Genomic DNA, 17,542 nt, shown 5'->3' on the forward strand with positions numbered 1-17,542 from the left:
TAGGCTCTGGTTTTGGGGGGTTTGTTGTTGTTGTTGTTGTTTGTTTGTTTTTATTTCCTCATCTCCAGTAGCTCTTCATTCTGCCTCAGCAACACTTCTCGAGTCCTACCCTAGATTTTATCATCATTAACAAATATCCTCCCTCCAACATATGAAATGACAGATCTCACTCTTGGACAGAACTTTCTGTCATTCCATGTTCTTTGCACAAACATCCTCACTACAATAATTTTCTAGCCTCTTTGAGATTTCCAAACCCTTGTTTCCTCCTTTCTCACCATCATTCCCACCCATCTTTACTTATTGGGCAGCTTAGAGTCCACAGTCCATTTTTACAATCTTTCCTTTACAAATGCCTTTAATTCTCTCCCTCCTCTTTCTCAGATAAAGTCAACCATCTGCATGTGTACCAGAGCAAGTGAATTAAACTTGGGGAAAAATAATATATCAGGTGGTTGGGGATGGTAGACATGGAGGAGGATGGAGGAGTGGTGGGGTCAATTGGCTTCACTTGAAATTCACGAACACTGACGTCACTCTAAACTGAGCCAACACCAACTCCTACCTGGACTCCGGCAGTAATGTTGTCTCTAGCTTCTCCATTTCCATTCTTGCCTCCTCGAATCTATTCTTGACACAGCAAATGGTAATCACTTCTTAAAAAGAATAAAAAAGCTTCTGAAGGCTTGCCCCCTCTAGTTAAAATAAAATCCAGATTCTGTGCCATGGCCTGCATGATCAGTCTGGCTCCTGCCTATCCTGGCAAATTCAACATCTCTCATTCCCCACTTCAACCCCAATATACCAGCTTCCTTTCAGGTTATTGAATACACTGTGTGCTGATCCCTCAGCCTAGGACTTTCTCCCCTGGTTCTTAGCAGAGGTCCTTCTTTCTCATGCTTTCATCTGCAGTTCAAATATCATTTTCTCAGAGATTCAGGTCTTCCTGATCATGCTAAGGAGATTCTCCCTCCCAGTCCCAGTATTCTTGATCACTGGTAGAGATTGCTATCTTCACCACTATGTTCTCCCACAGGAATTATAGGCTGTTATCCTATATATTTCTTGGTTAGCTTGTTTTATCTGAATTTCCACATTTGGTTATGGGGCTATATTTGTTTTATTCATAATACATACCTAGAACCTAGTAACCTGGTAGAGTGCTTTGCCAGTTTTTCTAGAGTTGTCTTTTTCTTATTACTTTGTAGAGTTCTTTGTGAAATTAATCCTTTGTCCATTACTCTTGAGGCAAATATTTTCTCCTAGACTTGTAGTGTTTGTTCACTGTGTCTCCTATCATAAATTTTTTCTGTAGTCTGTACTTTTCCTTATAGCTTCTGAGTTGTGCGCATGACTTATAATTTCTAAAAACATTCTTCATTACATTCTAATTTTGTGGGTTCAATAGTTTGTCAAATTATCTTTTTGATACTGATTTGAAAGGATACTTTTATCAATAGCTGAAGTCCTAAATACTAAATGCCCATATATTCATGGGCCTACTTATAAATTCTCTCTTTTCTTGAATAGATTTATTTATTACAATGCCAATAACACTTTATTACTACCATACTTTTATATTACATATATGATACCTGGTACATTAAGCCTCTCCCAAGTCCCTTCAGTTTTTCATTTTTAAGTTTATCTACTTTTTTAGTATTTTCTCTTTAAACTTTATCAAATTCCACAAAAGGTCTGTTCAGGAGAAATATCTTTATAATATTGATTTTTTCCTCTTATAGTAAATGGTGTATATTTATGTTCATCTTCTTTTAGGTATTTCATTTATGTAGGGTCTATTTATTAGACTTATAACCACCTGATTTACATTGTGGATGATTATTTTATATGGGATTTTTCTTTCAATTATATTTTATAATGGGCTTTTGATGGTTTTTAAGAAAGACAAATGTTTGCATATTGGCTTTAGATCGATTCATGTTAGTTGAACTATTTGTACCAGCTCTAATAATTTTTTAGTTGATCCCTTTGGGATGTTTTAGACGGACAATCAGAGACACTTACCCCTTTCTAAAGAGCCAATATTTAGGCTCTTAATTTCTTTGTTAGAAATAGAAACAGTCTCTAGTTGCAGGTAATAATAAGCACTCTCATCATCCTGTTCCAGACTTCACTGGGGAAGCTGGCTTTCTTCCTAGAATTTCAAACAAAATCTAATACCTTCCTTGAAGGTTTAGTAGGACTCACTGGAAAAGACCCAGCTGGGCCTAGGGACTTTTGTAGGTAAAAGTCAAACTACATTTTCTCTTCCATTTTATTCTATTCAGGCATTAAGTCTAACTGTATATATTTTCCATGGAAATACTTTTTTTCACCCAGATTTCCTCATTTAACAATTAGAAGTAGGACATAGTATTTTGCTCTTCCAGAATTTTGGTTATACTTCCTTTCTTGTCCTTGCAGGGTTTTTGTTGTTGTTGTGTTTTGTTTTTTTTTTTTTTCTTTTAAAATCAGACAAGTTCTGGGGCACCTGGGTGGCTCAGTCAGTTAAGTGGCTGCCTTCGGCTCAGGTCATGATCCCAGGGTCCTGGGATTGAGCCCCACGTTGGGCTCCTTGCTCAGCGGGGAGCCTGCTTCTCCCTCTCCCTCTGCATGCCGCTCCCCCTGCTTGTGCTCTCTCTCTCTCTCTGTCAAATAAATAAATAAAATCTTTAAATTAAATAAAATAAAATCAGACAAGTTCAAAATTTGTCTGAAATTTTATCAGAATTTTAAAGACTCCAGTTTTGGGGTTAATTTACAGATGATAAATTCCTTTTCTACCTTACTAAAAAAAAAAAAGTTTCTGTATTATCCTCCCATCTCTTCCATATCTTTGTATTTATTTTATGGTTATAATACTATATTAATAAAATGCTTTGGTTTTTTATTTCCATTTTTATTAAATGCTTTTAAAACTCTACATTTTCTAAATAATTTTGTAGCCATATTCTGTAGATTTTAACATGAAATACTTTAAAATTTGTATTCTTTTATCCCTAAATAATTTATAATTTGAGTTTTGGTTTCAGTTTGTACCATAACAGTCATTTAGAGAAGTGATTAGAAAAAAAAAAAATTAAGGGCGCCTGGGTGGCTCAGTCATTAAGCATCTGCCTTCTACTCAGGTCATGATCCCAGGGTCCTGGGATCAAGCCCCGCATCGGGCTCCCTGCTCCACGGGAAGCCTGCTTCTCCCTCTCCCACTTCCCCTGCTTGTGTTCCCTCTCTCGCTCTCTCTCTCTCTCAAATAAATAAATAAATAAATACAATCTTCAAAAAAATTTTAAAAAAATTAAGTGAATAGATGTTAAAGCTTCTTACTGCTTAATTTCTAACATTATTAGATTTTTCTTAAGAATGGTGGCTTTCTAGGATTTGGGAGTATTTGGGGGATTTTCTGAGAAACTTTGAAACCTTAGTCAGGGCCAATTGTAGTTACATCAATATTTGTAAAGAATATATATATATATACATACATACATATATATATATATATATATTTTTTTTTTTTAAATAGACTCCGTGCCCTGTGTGGAGCCTAACATGGGGCTTGAACTCATGACTCTGAGATCAAGACCTGAGCTGAAATCAAGAGTTGGACACTTAATCAACTGAGCCATCCAGGCACCCCAAGAATATGTATTTTCATAAACTAGGTACAACACTTTATAACTGTCTATATAATCATACTAAGCCATTGTTATTCAAATCTTCTATTCCTTATATTTTTTTGTTCACTTGATGTGTTCATTTCAACAGAAAATTAGCTAAATTAAAAGGAAATTCTGACAAACCCATTATCTATATTACAGACTTAAGCAGTTTGCTTTATAGGTTTCAAATTGATATTTATAATTCACATTATCTTTTGGGTTACATATTTTATCTCTAGAAAAGACCTTTATCTTGTTGAATGGTTTTCACCTTGAATTCAATTCTGTCTCCTACTAACAGTGATATTAATTAATCTGCCTTCTTTTGTTAGCATTTACGGCTATATTTTCCATGCCTTTACTTTCAACTCCTTTGTTTTGCAGCATCTCTTGTAGTAGTGTACAGCTAGAGTTTCATCTTTTTATGTGATCCAAGAGCATTTCTTTTAATAAGGAGGTTTGGCCTATATACCTTTTCTGTGATTGCTGACTTAAGATTTAATTTATTTGACAGAGAGAGAGAGAGCATAAGCAGGCAGAGGGAGAAGCAGGCTCCCCGTTGAGCAGAGCCCGGCAGGGGGCTCGATCCCACGACCCTGAGATCATGACCTGAGCCAAAGGCAGATGCTTAACCCACTGAGCCACCCAGGCGCACCAAAAGGTGAAGAAAGTGCCTCTACCTCTCAGAACCGCTAGCTGATGCCGTTGTCAGCAGATATCTGGTGCTGCTCCCTGCAAATTTTTTTTTTTTAGATTTTATTTATTTAACAGAGAGAGAGACAGCCAGAGAGGGAACACAAGCAGGGGGAGCAGGAGAAGCAGGCTTCCCACAGAGCAGGGAACCTGATGTGGGGCTCGATCCCAGGACCCCGGGATCATGACCTGAGCCGAAGGCAGACGCTTAACGACTGAGCCACCCAGGCGCCCCACTGCTGACTTGTTTATAAAACTTCCACCCTCCTTTCTGCCTTCTGTTGTAATGATCAAATTTTCATTGTATTCATTGTATTTCAGTGTTGTGTTTTTTTCTCCTAAAGTTTTTATGTTATATAGCCTATACATCCTGTTATGTATCTTATAATCCTGTTATATATCCTATCCTATATCCTATCCTATTTGTACATATAATTAAACACATAAAACACGTATCACTTAGTCTTCTATCAATATGAAGAATTCACAAGCCTTTCCTCATGCAAAGAAAAAAATGCTTATGTTACTTCCTATCTCCCTCTCTTCCTTGTGCCTTTTGTAGCACTAAAATCCTCTTGACATTAATTTGATCATGCTGATTCTTAATTAAAAAAAGAAGATAAAATCCATCATATACTTGACTATAAATGTCACTATCTTCTTTGTTCACAATTATTCTGATACCTTCTCTCTTCCTTTTTCTTGGATTATTTGTTTGACCAGAGTTCATTTTGTGGTAATTTTTTTCAGTAAGGATCTTAGAATTCACATGGAATTCACAAAGTTGGCTCAGCAGGTAGCTTGTCTCCAAGATGGGGGTGGGCCACATATGCCCCCAGGTACCGTATATTTACCAGAACCGCTTTCTGGGCCCCACAGCCTTAGTAAATCTTATGTGTCAAAAAGACATTCTTAGGGTCTATTCTTGGGAACAAAGGCCAGAATCAGCTGGTCCCTCTCATACTTCTTGTGCTGTAATTTGCAGTTACTTTAGACTTTGTTTAGTTTCTCCCTCCAAACACAATACTAGATGTCTTACATGGATTATATTGATTAATATTCTTTTGAGTTAGCAACTTTTACTAGTCCCACCCCATGCTCTCCACGAGGAAACAGAGGCTCAAGGAGTTAAATAATGCTCAGCTAGTGAGCAGACGGATTATAGTTTGAGCCCAAGTAGTCTGATCCCAGATCTGCCCTCACAAGAAGAGAACACTTGACAGGACCAGCTTCCAACGATAAGATAATTAAGTAAACTAGTTTATAAATAAGACACTAGTCAACTTTCATCTTTTACCAATTATTAATTACGTATTGAGAAGGCTAGACGCTGGCCCTGACATCCAGGAGCTGGCCTGGCACTCAGAGCTAGGCCTTGGTGTTCTCCTGTTGGAAGCAATTTCACACAGTATCAACATCAGAAGAGGTCACCCTGTGACTGTGATGGATCCTGACAAAAAGAAGACCACTCGTTAACATGTCTGAACAAAGATACAAGAACCTTGTCTAAACCAAAGTGACCAAATATCCCCAATTCCTAGCTAATTTGTGTGACTGCCACTTCTTTATTAATTACATTACCATTACAATTAATCACTCAGGTCTTCCCTCCTTTCAGATAAGATTAAGATACCTAGGGGCGCCTGGGTGGCTCAGATGGTTACGCATCTGCCTTCGGCTCAGGTCATGATCCCAGGGTCCTGGGATCGAGTTCTACATCGAGCTCCTTGCTCAGCGGGGAGCCTGCTTCTCCCTCTGCTTCTCCTGCTCCCCCTGCTTGTGCTCTCTCTCTCTGTCAAATAAATGAATAAAAATCTTTAAAAAAAAAAAAAGATTAAGATACCAAATCACAATCACTCCTGCCTCCATTCAACCCAGAACAAAGCCCTGCTTCCTCAAAGCCTCCTACAATCACCTGACACAGACCCAAATCCTAGCATGGTCTGATATCTTCTTACCAAGGTGGCCACAGTTCCCCCATGGTATGGTTAAGGAGTTTGGAATTCATCTAATAAAAAATGGGAAATAATTGAGGGTTTTAGAATAGGGTAGAGACATGATTAAAGTTGTGCTTTAGAAAATGAAATCGACAAAACATGTAAGGCAACCAGAAGAAAAAGACAGTGGGCAGAGATGGTAATGAAGCCATTCCAGGAGTACAGGGGACGACAAGGAGACAGAAGCCCTAACGCAGGTGGCATGTGATAAATACCTACATGAAGGTGGCAGCAGCGGGAATGAAAATGAGTTAACGTGCACCAAGACATCTGCAGGAAGAACCAATAGTGGGTAGAGATTTTGATACGGTCTTAACCATCAGCACGATTTAACATTCACTAGGCAGGGATTCTCCCAGATCAAATTTCCCATAAAATATTCAGTCTTATTCTGAACAAAATAGGGGATTTTTCTATCTGTAAGTTCACTTCATTAGCATAAGATAGAAAGTTATGAACAGGATGACTTTGGATTCACCTTACTTGGATTATAAAATGTGAAGTTGGATTTAATCCTACCATATGGATAAGGGATCGATTTAGCCCTTAAGTGTCTTTTGGAAGCTCCCAGGAAGGGCATTAGAAGTTTTGTGAGCATATTAGAAGGCAAACTTGGGGCCTAAGTGTGCATATTCAGCAGACCTGCCTGGGTCCTCCACTCTAGGAAACTAAAATAGATGAAGATGTGCCTCCGAGGAACTAATCATACTATTATTTAAATGGAAATAAAAGAGATGCATGGCTCTGATGGTAGAAACGAAGTAAACTTCCCAACCTTGCAACGAAGTAAACTTCCCAACCTTGCAACCGAAAGGCTGAGCTCAAGGTGGTGCTGTTTTGGAATGAACATGGTTCCAAGAGCTTTTTGAGCTGGGGTTTCAAGAATTGAGCCCCTTCTCCCCTAGAAGTATTAGAAACAGTATCTAGGAATAGAGTACAGCCCAGAGAGATCACAAAAGCCCACGGACCCTAAGTTTAACTGTGGTACTAACTCAGTGTCAGACCTGGAAGAGGATGGCATTCATATATGTTGAAAATCAGAGGAAGCACCCATACTTCCTCAATTTTTCTTTCACTTACTCTAGGCAAAATTTAGATCTTGGTAGGAAGAAACGCATCCATTTTCTCCCATCCTACGTGAGCCCCCACCACCGATTAAATAGGCTCAGAATTCAAACCCCTCTCTCCATCTATCCAAAAGACATTATTAGAAAGATGACTATAACCCTCAAAATAAGCTACCATTCAAAATTCTAAATGCTGAGATTTTACTCAAGTGTTTTAAATCACCTAAATCCCAACATCCTCCCTTTGATATTTTTTTTAAAAAGCACAGCCAAAGGTTTATTAATTATTATTTCAAATGCTCAAATCCACCAGTAATATTAATAGAAAAGGCCATCCTGAAAAGTGCCACATTTGACTTTTTATAAGTAATTAAGTAGAGAGAGTAAAAATAATGGTGAAAACTACACCAGGGTTAGAGGCCTATTTCTACCCTCTGCTTTCATGCTCAAGAATCCTAGAACTAATTCTAAATTGTGAAATGAATCTGTCCCCAGCCAGAGTAGCAGACTTAATGCACCATTAATCTGGTCTGCTCTCAGCTGCCAATTGAAATAGTCACAGTCATTCGATTTTTAAGGAAAAGACAGTACTGCAGAAGTACATTCCAGAGGTCTTTTCATAAAAGCCATCCTGTGTGCTCCATCTGCACACACAATCTGCTTGTGTATTTCCAGCCAGCTTGCATGGGCAGATTAATGCATACAATTAGAAAGCAACCTCACAGGCATTCAATAAACTGCCTTCATTATTACACTCAGGAGAGTCCCTTTGGATGTCAATAAAAGCCTAGTTTTCTGCCTGTTAGCTAAATAATTGACAACACTAAAAATAATCAGAAGCAAATGAACAAAGTCAGGAATAAGGTGTTAAGAAAGAGCACATTGGGCGCCTGGGTGGCTCAGTTGGTTGAGCGACTGCCTTCGGCTCAGGTCATGATCCTGGAGTCCCAGGATCGAGTCCCACATCGGGCTCCTGGCTCAGCGAGGAGCCTGCTTCTCCCTCTGACCCTCCCCCCTCTCATGTACTCTCTCTCTCTCTCATTCTCACTCTCTCAAATAAATAAATAAATCTTAAAAAAAAAAAAAAAAGAGCACATTAAGATTCTCATGGTGGTGCCCCAGGATGCTATCATGAGCTTTTTCTCCAGCAGCTTGGATTTACAGTCTGCTCAAGTCCATGGATGCACTTCTGTACAAAAAAAAACAAAAACAAAACACCATTCCTGGTCTGCTATTTGAACCACATTTCACAGCATGCTGAAACTAGCAAGGACATGAGGTATTGACTAGTTTGAAAGAATTTCTTACTTGTGTTTCTATTTTGTGTTGCTTGGTTTGAAAGCTTCAGGAGAATCTAATTCTTTTGGTGGAGGAAGGGAGCATTGGGAAATGTGGAATAGGCTGGTTGGTCTGGTGAAATCTTTGTGCAATTAGAATTCTAACAGCTCCTCTAGACAATTTTTGAACCATAAACCACTTATAAGAAGGTATGATAGAGGCTTGTTATGCCGAGGATCCATGTTTTCCAAGAAGTCCCTTTCATATTTCTAGCTAGATAATGATCATTCATTTCAAGAGCTATTAGTCTTTTAATTTCAAAAGTAGTTCAAAACAAAATAATCTTTAAAAAAACTCACATATATTTTATGTTCCTCAATAGACTTTAAAAATCAATTTGAGATACTTCTCATTTTTAGTCAACTCCTTTTTCCTGGTTAACTGGGACTTTCATGATAAGTAGAAGAAAGAGCAAGAGTGAAATGTGCGTGTAATTGAATTCATCTCCACTGATGGTATAGGAGGTGGTTGAGGGTAAAACTCTTTTTTTTTCTTTCAGAGAAAAAGGGTGATTGATCTCTAGTATTTAGTAAAACACAACTCAAGAAGCTGGAGACTATGAAAGAAAGGCGCGTGGGTCACATAACCTCCCATGTTCTTTAGATTCTGAGAATCTCTCATCCTTCACCTTACCATGCTTAAAAGGCTCCAGTAAATGGGCTTGTTCAAACTCCTAGTCCTATACCTAAGACCCTTCATTGGTAAGCAGCTCTTTCCTTTTCCAGTGAAGCTAGAATGACACAGGATAAATACATTTGTCTTTATTGTCTCTCTAGCCTACTACTGCCTACTCTCTCTAGCCTACTACTGCCCCCATGGCATCCCCTTGTCTCCTTCAACTCCTCTGGCTGGCCTAGAAATACTTTCATCCATCCTATACCAATGAACGGAAAGGCAATAATATATTAACACCCTTGATCTACTGCCTCTCTCCTGCCATCTCTCTCTCTAAGACTGCTTCTCCTTAGATTCCCACCAGCTCCCTCAGTCCCATACCAGTCTTAGAAGAACAGCAGGGAAAAACAGGCTATGGATTCTATGACTCAAATGAGGGCAACGTTTATTTTAACTTAAGAAAGATAATGTCACTCATTGGCACTTCTACCCAACACATTCCATCTCCCATTTTTCTGGCCTGGGTAGCAGAAGACAACCAAGTACCTCACTTGCTAAGAGGCAAAGTAAAGCATTGAGAAACTCCTTCCCACTCCTCCCTCGGAGACTTGAAGCAAAAGAGCTGCTTAGGATAGAGGCAGGATAATTGCCATGGAATGAGAAAAACAGAGGACGCAAGATACTTCAGGGTGTCACATATGCTCACCCCAATAAGAGAATGATCTTAAATTCTGAAAATGAGGTATAACGACGGGAAGAGAGAAGAGGAGGGAGTCAGATAACAATCCACCCGAAAGTGGAGGCCAATTGCCAGTTCTGGGTGGGACCAGAATAATCTCTACATAATAGTCACTACAAAACAGAAGCTGTCTGATCCACTCAACAAAGACACCTATGCATAGTTCCATTTCCATAAAATTCAGGCACTTATATGCCATTTATGTGAAATATTTTATTTAATCCTTACAAATGGCCTGTGGGAGAGATACTGTCATCCCATTTAAAAAAAAAAAAAATGAGGTTTCATACTCTGTCCAAGGTCACAGTTGGGGAATGGAGCTAAGACTTTGAATCTAGATATGCTTGGTTTTAATTCTACCACATTTGGAATTAACCTAGGTTAATTTCTAGGTTATGTATTTTATATATATATATTCCTAAGTTATAATAAAAATATGGTTTTGGGCTTTTTCTATTCTTTTAAGCAGTTTGCAGGTAACCTAGCTACTTTGAGTTAGGACAGGAGCTTATCTTTAAAGCCTGTATAACAGAGTAGATTACCTACAATATAGCACATAGTAGTTGCCCTATACATATTAGCTGCTGATATTCACAAGTCCTACTAGAAAAAGTACCTTGGTGGATGACCACCAACTGGGAATTTTGCCAGTAACTGCTAAATTATTTCTCAATTTTTGTCTACAAAAATACAAGTGTGACTAGTCCCCAGTGCATTAGATAAACCCCTAGTTAGTTCAGATTCTGCTTGGGTACTTCTTTTCAAATATCATCTTCTTTATATCAGTGTTTTGAAAGTCGACATTATCAGAAGTACCTTGGATCACCAAAGAATCAGTCCTCCTAGTTATTTAGAATGGGGAATTTCTCAAATTTAGCAGTCTTATTTCAAATCGATTAACTACTAAAGAATACTCCGTGAACCTCAGAACCTCACTTACATAATGACAGAGTTTAATTACATAATTAATGTAACAGCCAATAATCCAATACCAGAGGTCTTAAACAGTTACCAGCACCTAGAACTTAAAAGCAGATGAACAATATGCCTATAAAGGTACAAAGTTCTGAAGATACAAACTTACTATTGCCGGTGCTCTCTAAATGCTTCTCTTCTGAGGTTTTCTTGAAGTTTTTTTTTCTCCTCTAGTTTATTGCTCTGAAATTGCAAATATCAAAATGCCACCTATTAGGGAAGCTTTAAGCAGAATCATGGTGTTAAAGTTAACCAAGGTCCAAAATCCTTAAGTTCAAGTGGCCCCAGTAGTCCAAGATGGTACCTAGCAGGGCTTCCAAGATGTGTCCTCTCAACCCATGGGTACTGTTTGCTGAAAGCCAGGAGCCCCAGATTCCTGCCACGGCTCCCCTCTCCCAACTTGATTGGCATAATCACAGAATCAGTATTCACATTTTTATTCTGTAGTTCAAATGATGGCAACATTTATATTTTAAGAAGTGTTTTCAAGGTGGTTTAAGGGAAATATGAAATTTCCACACCAAGTATGTTGAATGAAAATTATAAGAAATGGTTAAGTAGTTCATAAAAAATTATATATATGTGTGTGTGTTTGTATATACGTATCTATATATCTATATATCTATATATATAGATATATATATCCCACCCACATTCCATTAAAGCATTCAGAAAAAGAGTTTCAATAAGCCGACTCAACTCCCTCCTGACTTAGAATCAGATACTTAAAGCTGTTGAGAGACTGAACAGCAAATGTCATAAAAAATGGAACGGAAAAAGTTTTTTTAATTAGTTGTTTGGCGAACCTAAAAACAAAGGACTTCATATTTGATATTACTGTCACCAAGGCTCTGGCATATTTTAATCCAACTTAAATAACCCTGGAGCTTTTTGTTCACTATGACATAACTGTCTTTTTTTTTTTTTTAAACTTGCCTATGAAAAACAAGTGAAGTTCCTAGAGAACAAGTTTAATGTGAGTTAAAACAAGTGCTACCACACAGGAGAGACTTGAAGTTTTAAATGAATCCAAGGGAGACAGCAAGCAGCTGGGTTTGCTTTAATGAAAGAACTGGATTTGCCTAGCAGGAAGACCTGTGAAAAGGGAATAATGGAAATCATTACTTCTAAACCCTGACATAAGTTTGGCTCCATCTTTTGAAGAAGGGGAAAAACTGTTCATGTTGTTCATTTCCATGGAAGTCTTCATTCACACAGAACCACTTACTAGTCCCGTTTTGAAAAGTAAAATGGAGGGACGCCTGGGTGGCTCAGTCAGTTGGGCATCTGCCTTCGGCTCAGGTCATGATCCCAGAGTTGGGATGGAGTCCTGCATCAGGCTCTCTGCTCAGCGGGGAGCCTGCCTCTCCCTCTGCATGCCGCTTCCCCCTGCTTGTGCGTGCACGAGTGCACGCTCTCTCTCTCTCTGTCAAATAAGTAAATAAAATCTTTAAAAAAAAAAAAAAAGTAAAGTAAAATGGAGGTTTCAGTTTCAGAAAAAAACAAAGGAGGTTTATTACAAAAGGAATCAATTATAATACAAAGCAATTGAATTATTCATGAAACAAGTTCTAGGAAGTAAACTAATAGAGAATTGTGAAACCAAATCAACAGGCTCTCAACCTAGAAAAAAAAATCCTGATTCATGAGGCCAACATGATCAATTGTGATGAGGCCCTACATCTCTGGAAAAAAGGGGGGGGCAGTAAAAGACAGCAAGCAAGCAGTAGGGATTCATTGAACCTCTGTAAGGAATGCTACTTTGAAAATAGCGAGAAAACCACACAAGCATCTGGAGACCAGGGCTAGGTTCCTTTAGCAAGGTCAAAAATTGGAAAACCAGTTTTGATCTCTTCACTAATAGATTATCATTGAATTCAACTCATGAAAAGTTACTCAGTAGCTAAATTCTGTACAAAAAGATCTGTTTATCCCTCAGAAGTCGATGGAGAAGTATTTTGCAAAATACCAGAGTATTTGAGAAATTATATTCAATATCTATCAATGTAGGAGCTGTTTATTATGCTAATCTGAATACTTACATTTAGTCATACTATTTATTTCTTTCCATATAACAGAGAATTAAGGAGTCATCCAACCATACTTTATATATATATAAATGTAAAATGTCTAGGAGCACCTGGGTGGCTCAGTTTGTTGGTGTTCAACTCTTGGTTTCGGCTTAGGTCATGAGACTGAGCGTGGGGCACCGTGCTGGGTGTCGAATTTGCTTAAGATTCTCCCTCCCCCTCTGCCCGTCCCCACCCTGCTTGCACATGCACACACACTCTAATTAATTAATTAAAATATCTAAGAGCATGGGTTCTAAAAGAAAAAATTATGTAACCAGTTCCAGATCCACCACCACTGAGTAACCTTAAGCAAATCATTTAATATTACTGAATCTCATTTGTTCAAACATTTATCAAATGCCTGTTATAAGCTTGGTACTATGTTAGATGCTGAGAATACAGATATGAACAGAGCAGTGCCTCCTCTGGAAAATTTCAGAGGCTAGCTGGGAACACAGACAAGAAAGAAATGATGGCAATGTATAAAATATGTGGGGGGATAGAGGTTTGTAAACAATATGACCAGAGAAAAAGCATAAAGTAGTGCTTTCAACAGTTCCACAAACATTAATCTAGTGTCCACTAAGTGGCAGACCCCATCCTGGGTACAGGAGCCAAGTTGATTAACATTCAGAATGTGGTTTCTAACCTTGGGTTCATGAGTAAACTCTGTGTTAAGAGGATGCTCATTTTTACGGAGAGTGGGTTCATCCATAGCTTTCTTCAGATGCACCAAGGGCCTGATGACCAAATTAAAGGATAAGAACCATGATCTAAATTCGAGACAGATATCAATCTTAGCAAGTTTTCCAGGAGGAGGAGCTGATGGGAGCAGGGCTACTTCACTCCATTACACAGGTTGCTCACTACTCAGGGGGGCCAGGAAAGGGGTTGGGGAGGCTAAAAGAGGGCTGGCATTCAGCTCACCAAGCCCAATATCCCAGCACGGGGTGTCTCAGCACAGCACAGGTATCTTTTTCTATGTCCCACAAGAGTACTACCAGCCACCAACCTGAGCACCCACAGAACTGACGGCCTGCATGAAGAATCTGCTTCTAATTTGCACAAAGGCAATGATGGGCTATAGTTGGGACCTATAGGAAAGGGATATTCCCATAACTTACAATATTTTCAGTAAACAAAGACATGAGAGAATAAGCCTGTTTAGGGAACTCTGAGAAGCTCATGGATAAATTGAAATGTGTTTGTAGTGAAGATAAGGTTGAAGAAATGGGAAAGGGTGGTTAGAGAGGAATTTATATGCCAAGTAAAGGAGTTTGGACTTCATTAAAGGCAATGATGAGCCATTATGTTATTTTAAGCAGGACAGTAAGCAGCTCACTCTGAAAGCAATGTGGAGAATAAACTGCAGGAAGGACCACAAATATAAAAACCAATGGAGTGATTCTCACAATAATCCAGGCCATAAATTATGAGTCCCAAATTAAGGCAACGGGGACAGAGAAGGATGGGCAAACTCTAGAAAAATGCAGGGAACAGAAATAATAGAGGGGAAAAAAGAAATAATAGGAGGTAGACTATATCAATGAAGGATGAGTGAGGCAAGGGGGAATAGTACAAGAGGATGGCCATTAAGAGCATCAGAATGAGCAGAAGTTTGGTTTTGAACCTACTGGATTTGAGATCTACTTGTGGCACATCTAGAGAGAAATATCAAGCATACAGTAGAATGCGTGGTTCTGGGATTCAGGAATATGGGCTAGAGATACAGATTTCAGAAATCACCAGCACAAGGATTAACTAACCCTTAAATGTGGAAATGTGAGGACTTTCACCCAAGACTGTGGTTGGATAGGTACAGGGATGAGAGAAGACCAACAGATAGGACCTAGATAGAACATCAATAGTAGAAAAACATGTGGGGTGAGTGGAGGATCTGGAAATCCAGAGAGGTGGAATTTGAAGGACAGAGTACTTAATAGTTACAATATTACAAAGAGTTTAAATAAATTAGAAATTAGAGTCTCCATTAGGTTTTTTAAATTAAGAGCACCTTTGGTGCTCTTAGCTAGATCAGTACCAGTGGGGTACCAGAGACAGAAATCAAACTCAGCCCACCAAGGAACAAATAGAGATGAGAACTCAAAGAAGGCAGGTCCCTGGGCCAGCTGCATTCAGCATCACCTAAGGGACATTTTTAAAAGCAAGAGATTCTTTGGTTTAGGTGATTGCTAGAAGTCGGTCCACAGACTGGCATTTGGGAACCAAATGTGGTGGAAAGGCTTTCAAGCAGTTGGGCCATGATACTTGGCAGGGAGGAGTTGAAAGCAAACCAGAACAGAGAGAGACCCTTTGTTTTTAAGAGAACTGAGTAGGATTATGTCCCAAGAGACAGAGGGGTTGGGGGCTGGGGGACAGGAAAGTAACAAGAAAAAAGGGGGCTTAACTGATGGAGCAGCAAGGTTCCTGAGGAGATGGGAGGGAAGAGGAGATAATAAACACAAGTAGAAGAATCCATCGTAGCGACAAAGAAAAGCACTTTCTTATTCCCTCTGAGATGGGGTGGGGGTAGAAAAACTTAAACTTAAAAAAAACTTTAAAACTAGCAATGCTTCTCAGCATCTGCATAAAAAATGGTGACCTCCATTGCTCCAAGTAACTCTCAGCTTTAGGACTTTAGAGTTTACTAGAAAGAAGGAGAGTCATCAGATACCGCCCAGGTCTCTGCCTGGTTTCCTGCCCTTTCTGAGGTTATAAGACCACAAAAGGTCCTCAGTATTAAATGAAATTATTTATAAACTATTTACCACTGTGTAATATCATTTCAAACATAAGTAGATCAAAGGCAGAAGAAGAGGAATCCAGGAGGCAGGGAGGGTTTTTAACATGGAATTGGAAGATTTTCATGTTTCAAGTGTGTGGGTATCAGGAAAGCCTGGGGGAGAAAAAAATCGAATTATTACCTAATCCATCCATGTAATTATGAGGGAAAATCATGGTGGAGGTTTACTCCCACAGCACGAAATTCAGGCCAAGGCCTTGTGAGGATTTATGAAAACCTGTGTACTTATCCTGCAAGTTCCAGTTGGCAAAGGAAGTACTTACAGCTGGTACGCTGCCTTTGTTTAACCATTTTCTTTCACTCTGATGTTCTAATAGTTTAGGGATATTTTCTCTGTCTTACAGATTTCCAGAAAGAGAAGCGAATACATTATCATAAAACCACATGAGTTGTATTAACTTCCTATTGTTGCTGTAACAAATCGCCAAAACTTACTGGCTTCAAACAATGCAAGTTCACTCTAATAATCTTACCGCTCTGGAGGTCGGAAGTCCCAGACGGGGTCATTGGATTAAAATCAAGGTGTCAGAAGGGCTGCTTGTCTTCTGGAGGCCCCAGGGGAGAACCTTTCCTTGCCTTTTCCAGCTTCTAGAGGCCACCTCCACTCCTAGGCTCATGGCCCCTTCCTCCATCTTAAAGCCAACAGCGGCAGGTGGATCTTTCTCCTGCTGCCACCTCCTCAGCTCTCAATCTCCCGCCTCCCTCTTTCAGTTCGATTACACTGGAGCCACCTGGATAATGCAGGTTCTCTATTTGAAGGTAAGCTGATTAGCAACCTTAATTCCACCTGCAAATGTAATCCCCCCGCCCCGACCCTTTGCCAGGTAACATAATATATTCCTTGGTTCCAGGGATTAGAATGTGGAGGGACAGGGAATGGGGCATTATTCTGCCTACTACATGGGTTATAATCTAGTTTTATATCGGTAAGCGTCAGACATATAATATGCCAATACTTCACGAAATCTTTGCCCTTCTTAGCCCTCAGAGGCTTGGCTTTGGAATGTGTGTGGTAGGGGAAGGTGAGGGAGGCCTTCTTTCACTTAGGGCTAAAGCAGTGGCGTGCTGATAAACTTAGCAACCAGCTCTAGCAAAGAGGAGGAGGGGAAGGTTGACTTGTAGCATTTACTGATTTCTGGGGTGAAAATATTCCCACAATGGTCAGTTTCAAGTTACCAAGATGAAGTCCAGGAGCTCTAGTACACACCAGGGGAAGAACACATAACATCAACATACCCTAGTACAGGAAATAAAAGTTTGATTGGAGTATCCAAGTGCCCTTTACAAATTTCCCCTTCAGCTATAGGACTAACTCTCCCTGAACCCACTGACATGACCAGATGCTAAAGAGCTGGCTGCCTTTCACACCCTTGTGCTTATTAAAAATCAAAGACCACTCACATGTGCTAGCAGGGAATATAGTTTACTCTCCCCTCACTCACACACAGGTGGTGACCAATTAGAGACCCCGTGTTCCATGGTGACCCCGCCTGGGAGAGGGAGAACTGAAGGGCAGGGGGGGTTAAGACCAGAGGCCAAGCTAGGGACTCTCAGGTGGCAATAGGCTGCTTGGTTTCTACTTGA

The 17,542-nt window shown here is 39.4% G+C and overlaps 1 protein-coding gene across 2 annotated transcripts in view; it reads right to left on the minus strand.

The window, feature by feature from the left end:
- The window catches only part of EPSTI1 (epithelial stromal interaction 1), an 87,332-nt gene that overhangs the window by 41,734 nt on the left and 28,056 nt on the right, over positions 1–17,542 (minus strand). For both annotated transcript variants that reach the window (XM_035003314.1, XM_035003313.1), the window contains exon 6: positions 11,193–11,266. In XM_035003314.1, the coding sequence (XP_034859205.1) occupies positions 11,193–11,266 (74 nt within the window). The remainder of the gene's footprint in view (positions 1–11,192; positions 11,267–17,542) is intronic.

The sequence above is a fragment of the Mirounga leonina genome, unplaced genomic scaffold, assembly GCF_011800145.1.
Source record: "Mirounga leonina isolate KUSES-001 unplaced genomic scaffold, KU_Mleo_1.0 Mir_127, whole genome shotgun sequence".
Lineage (NCBI taxonomy): Eukaryota > Metazoa > Chordata > Mammalia > Carnivora > Phocidae > Mirounga > Mirounga leonina.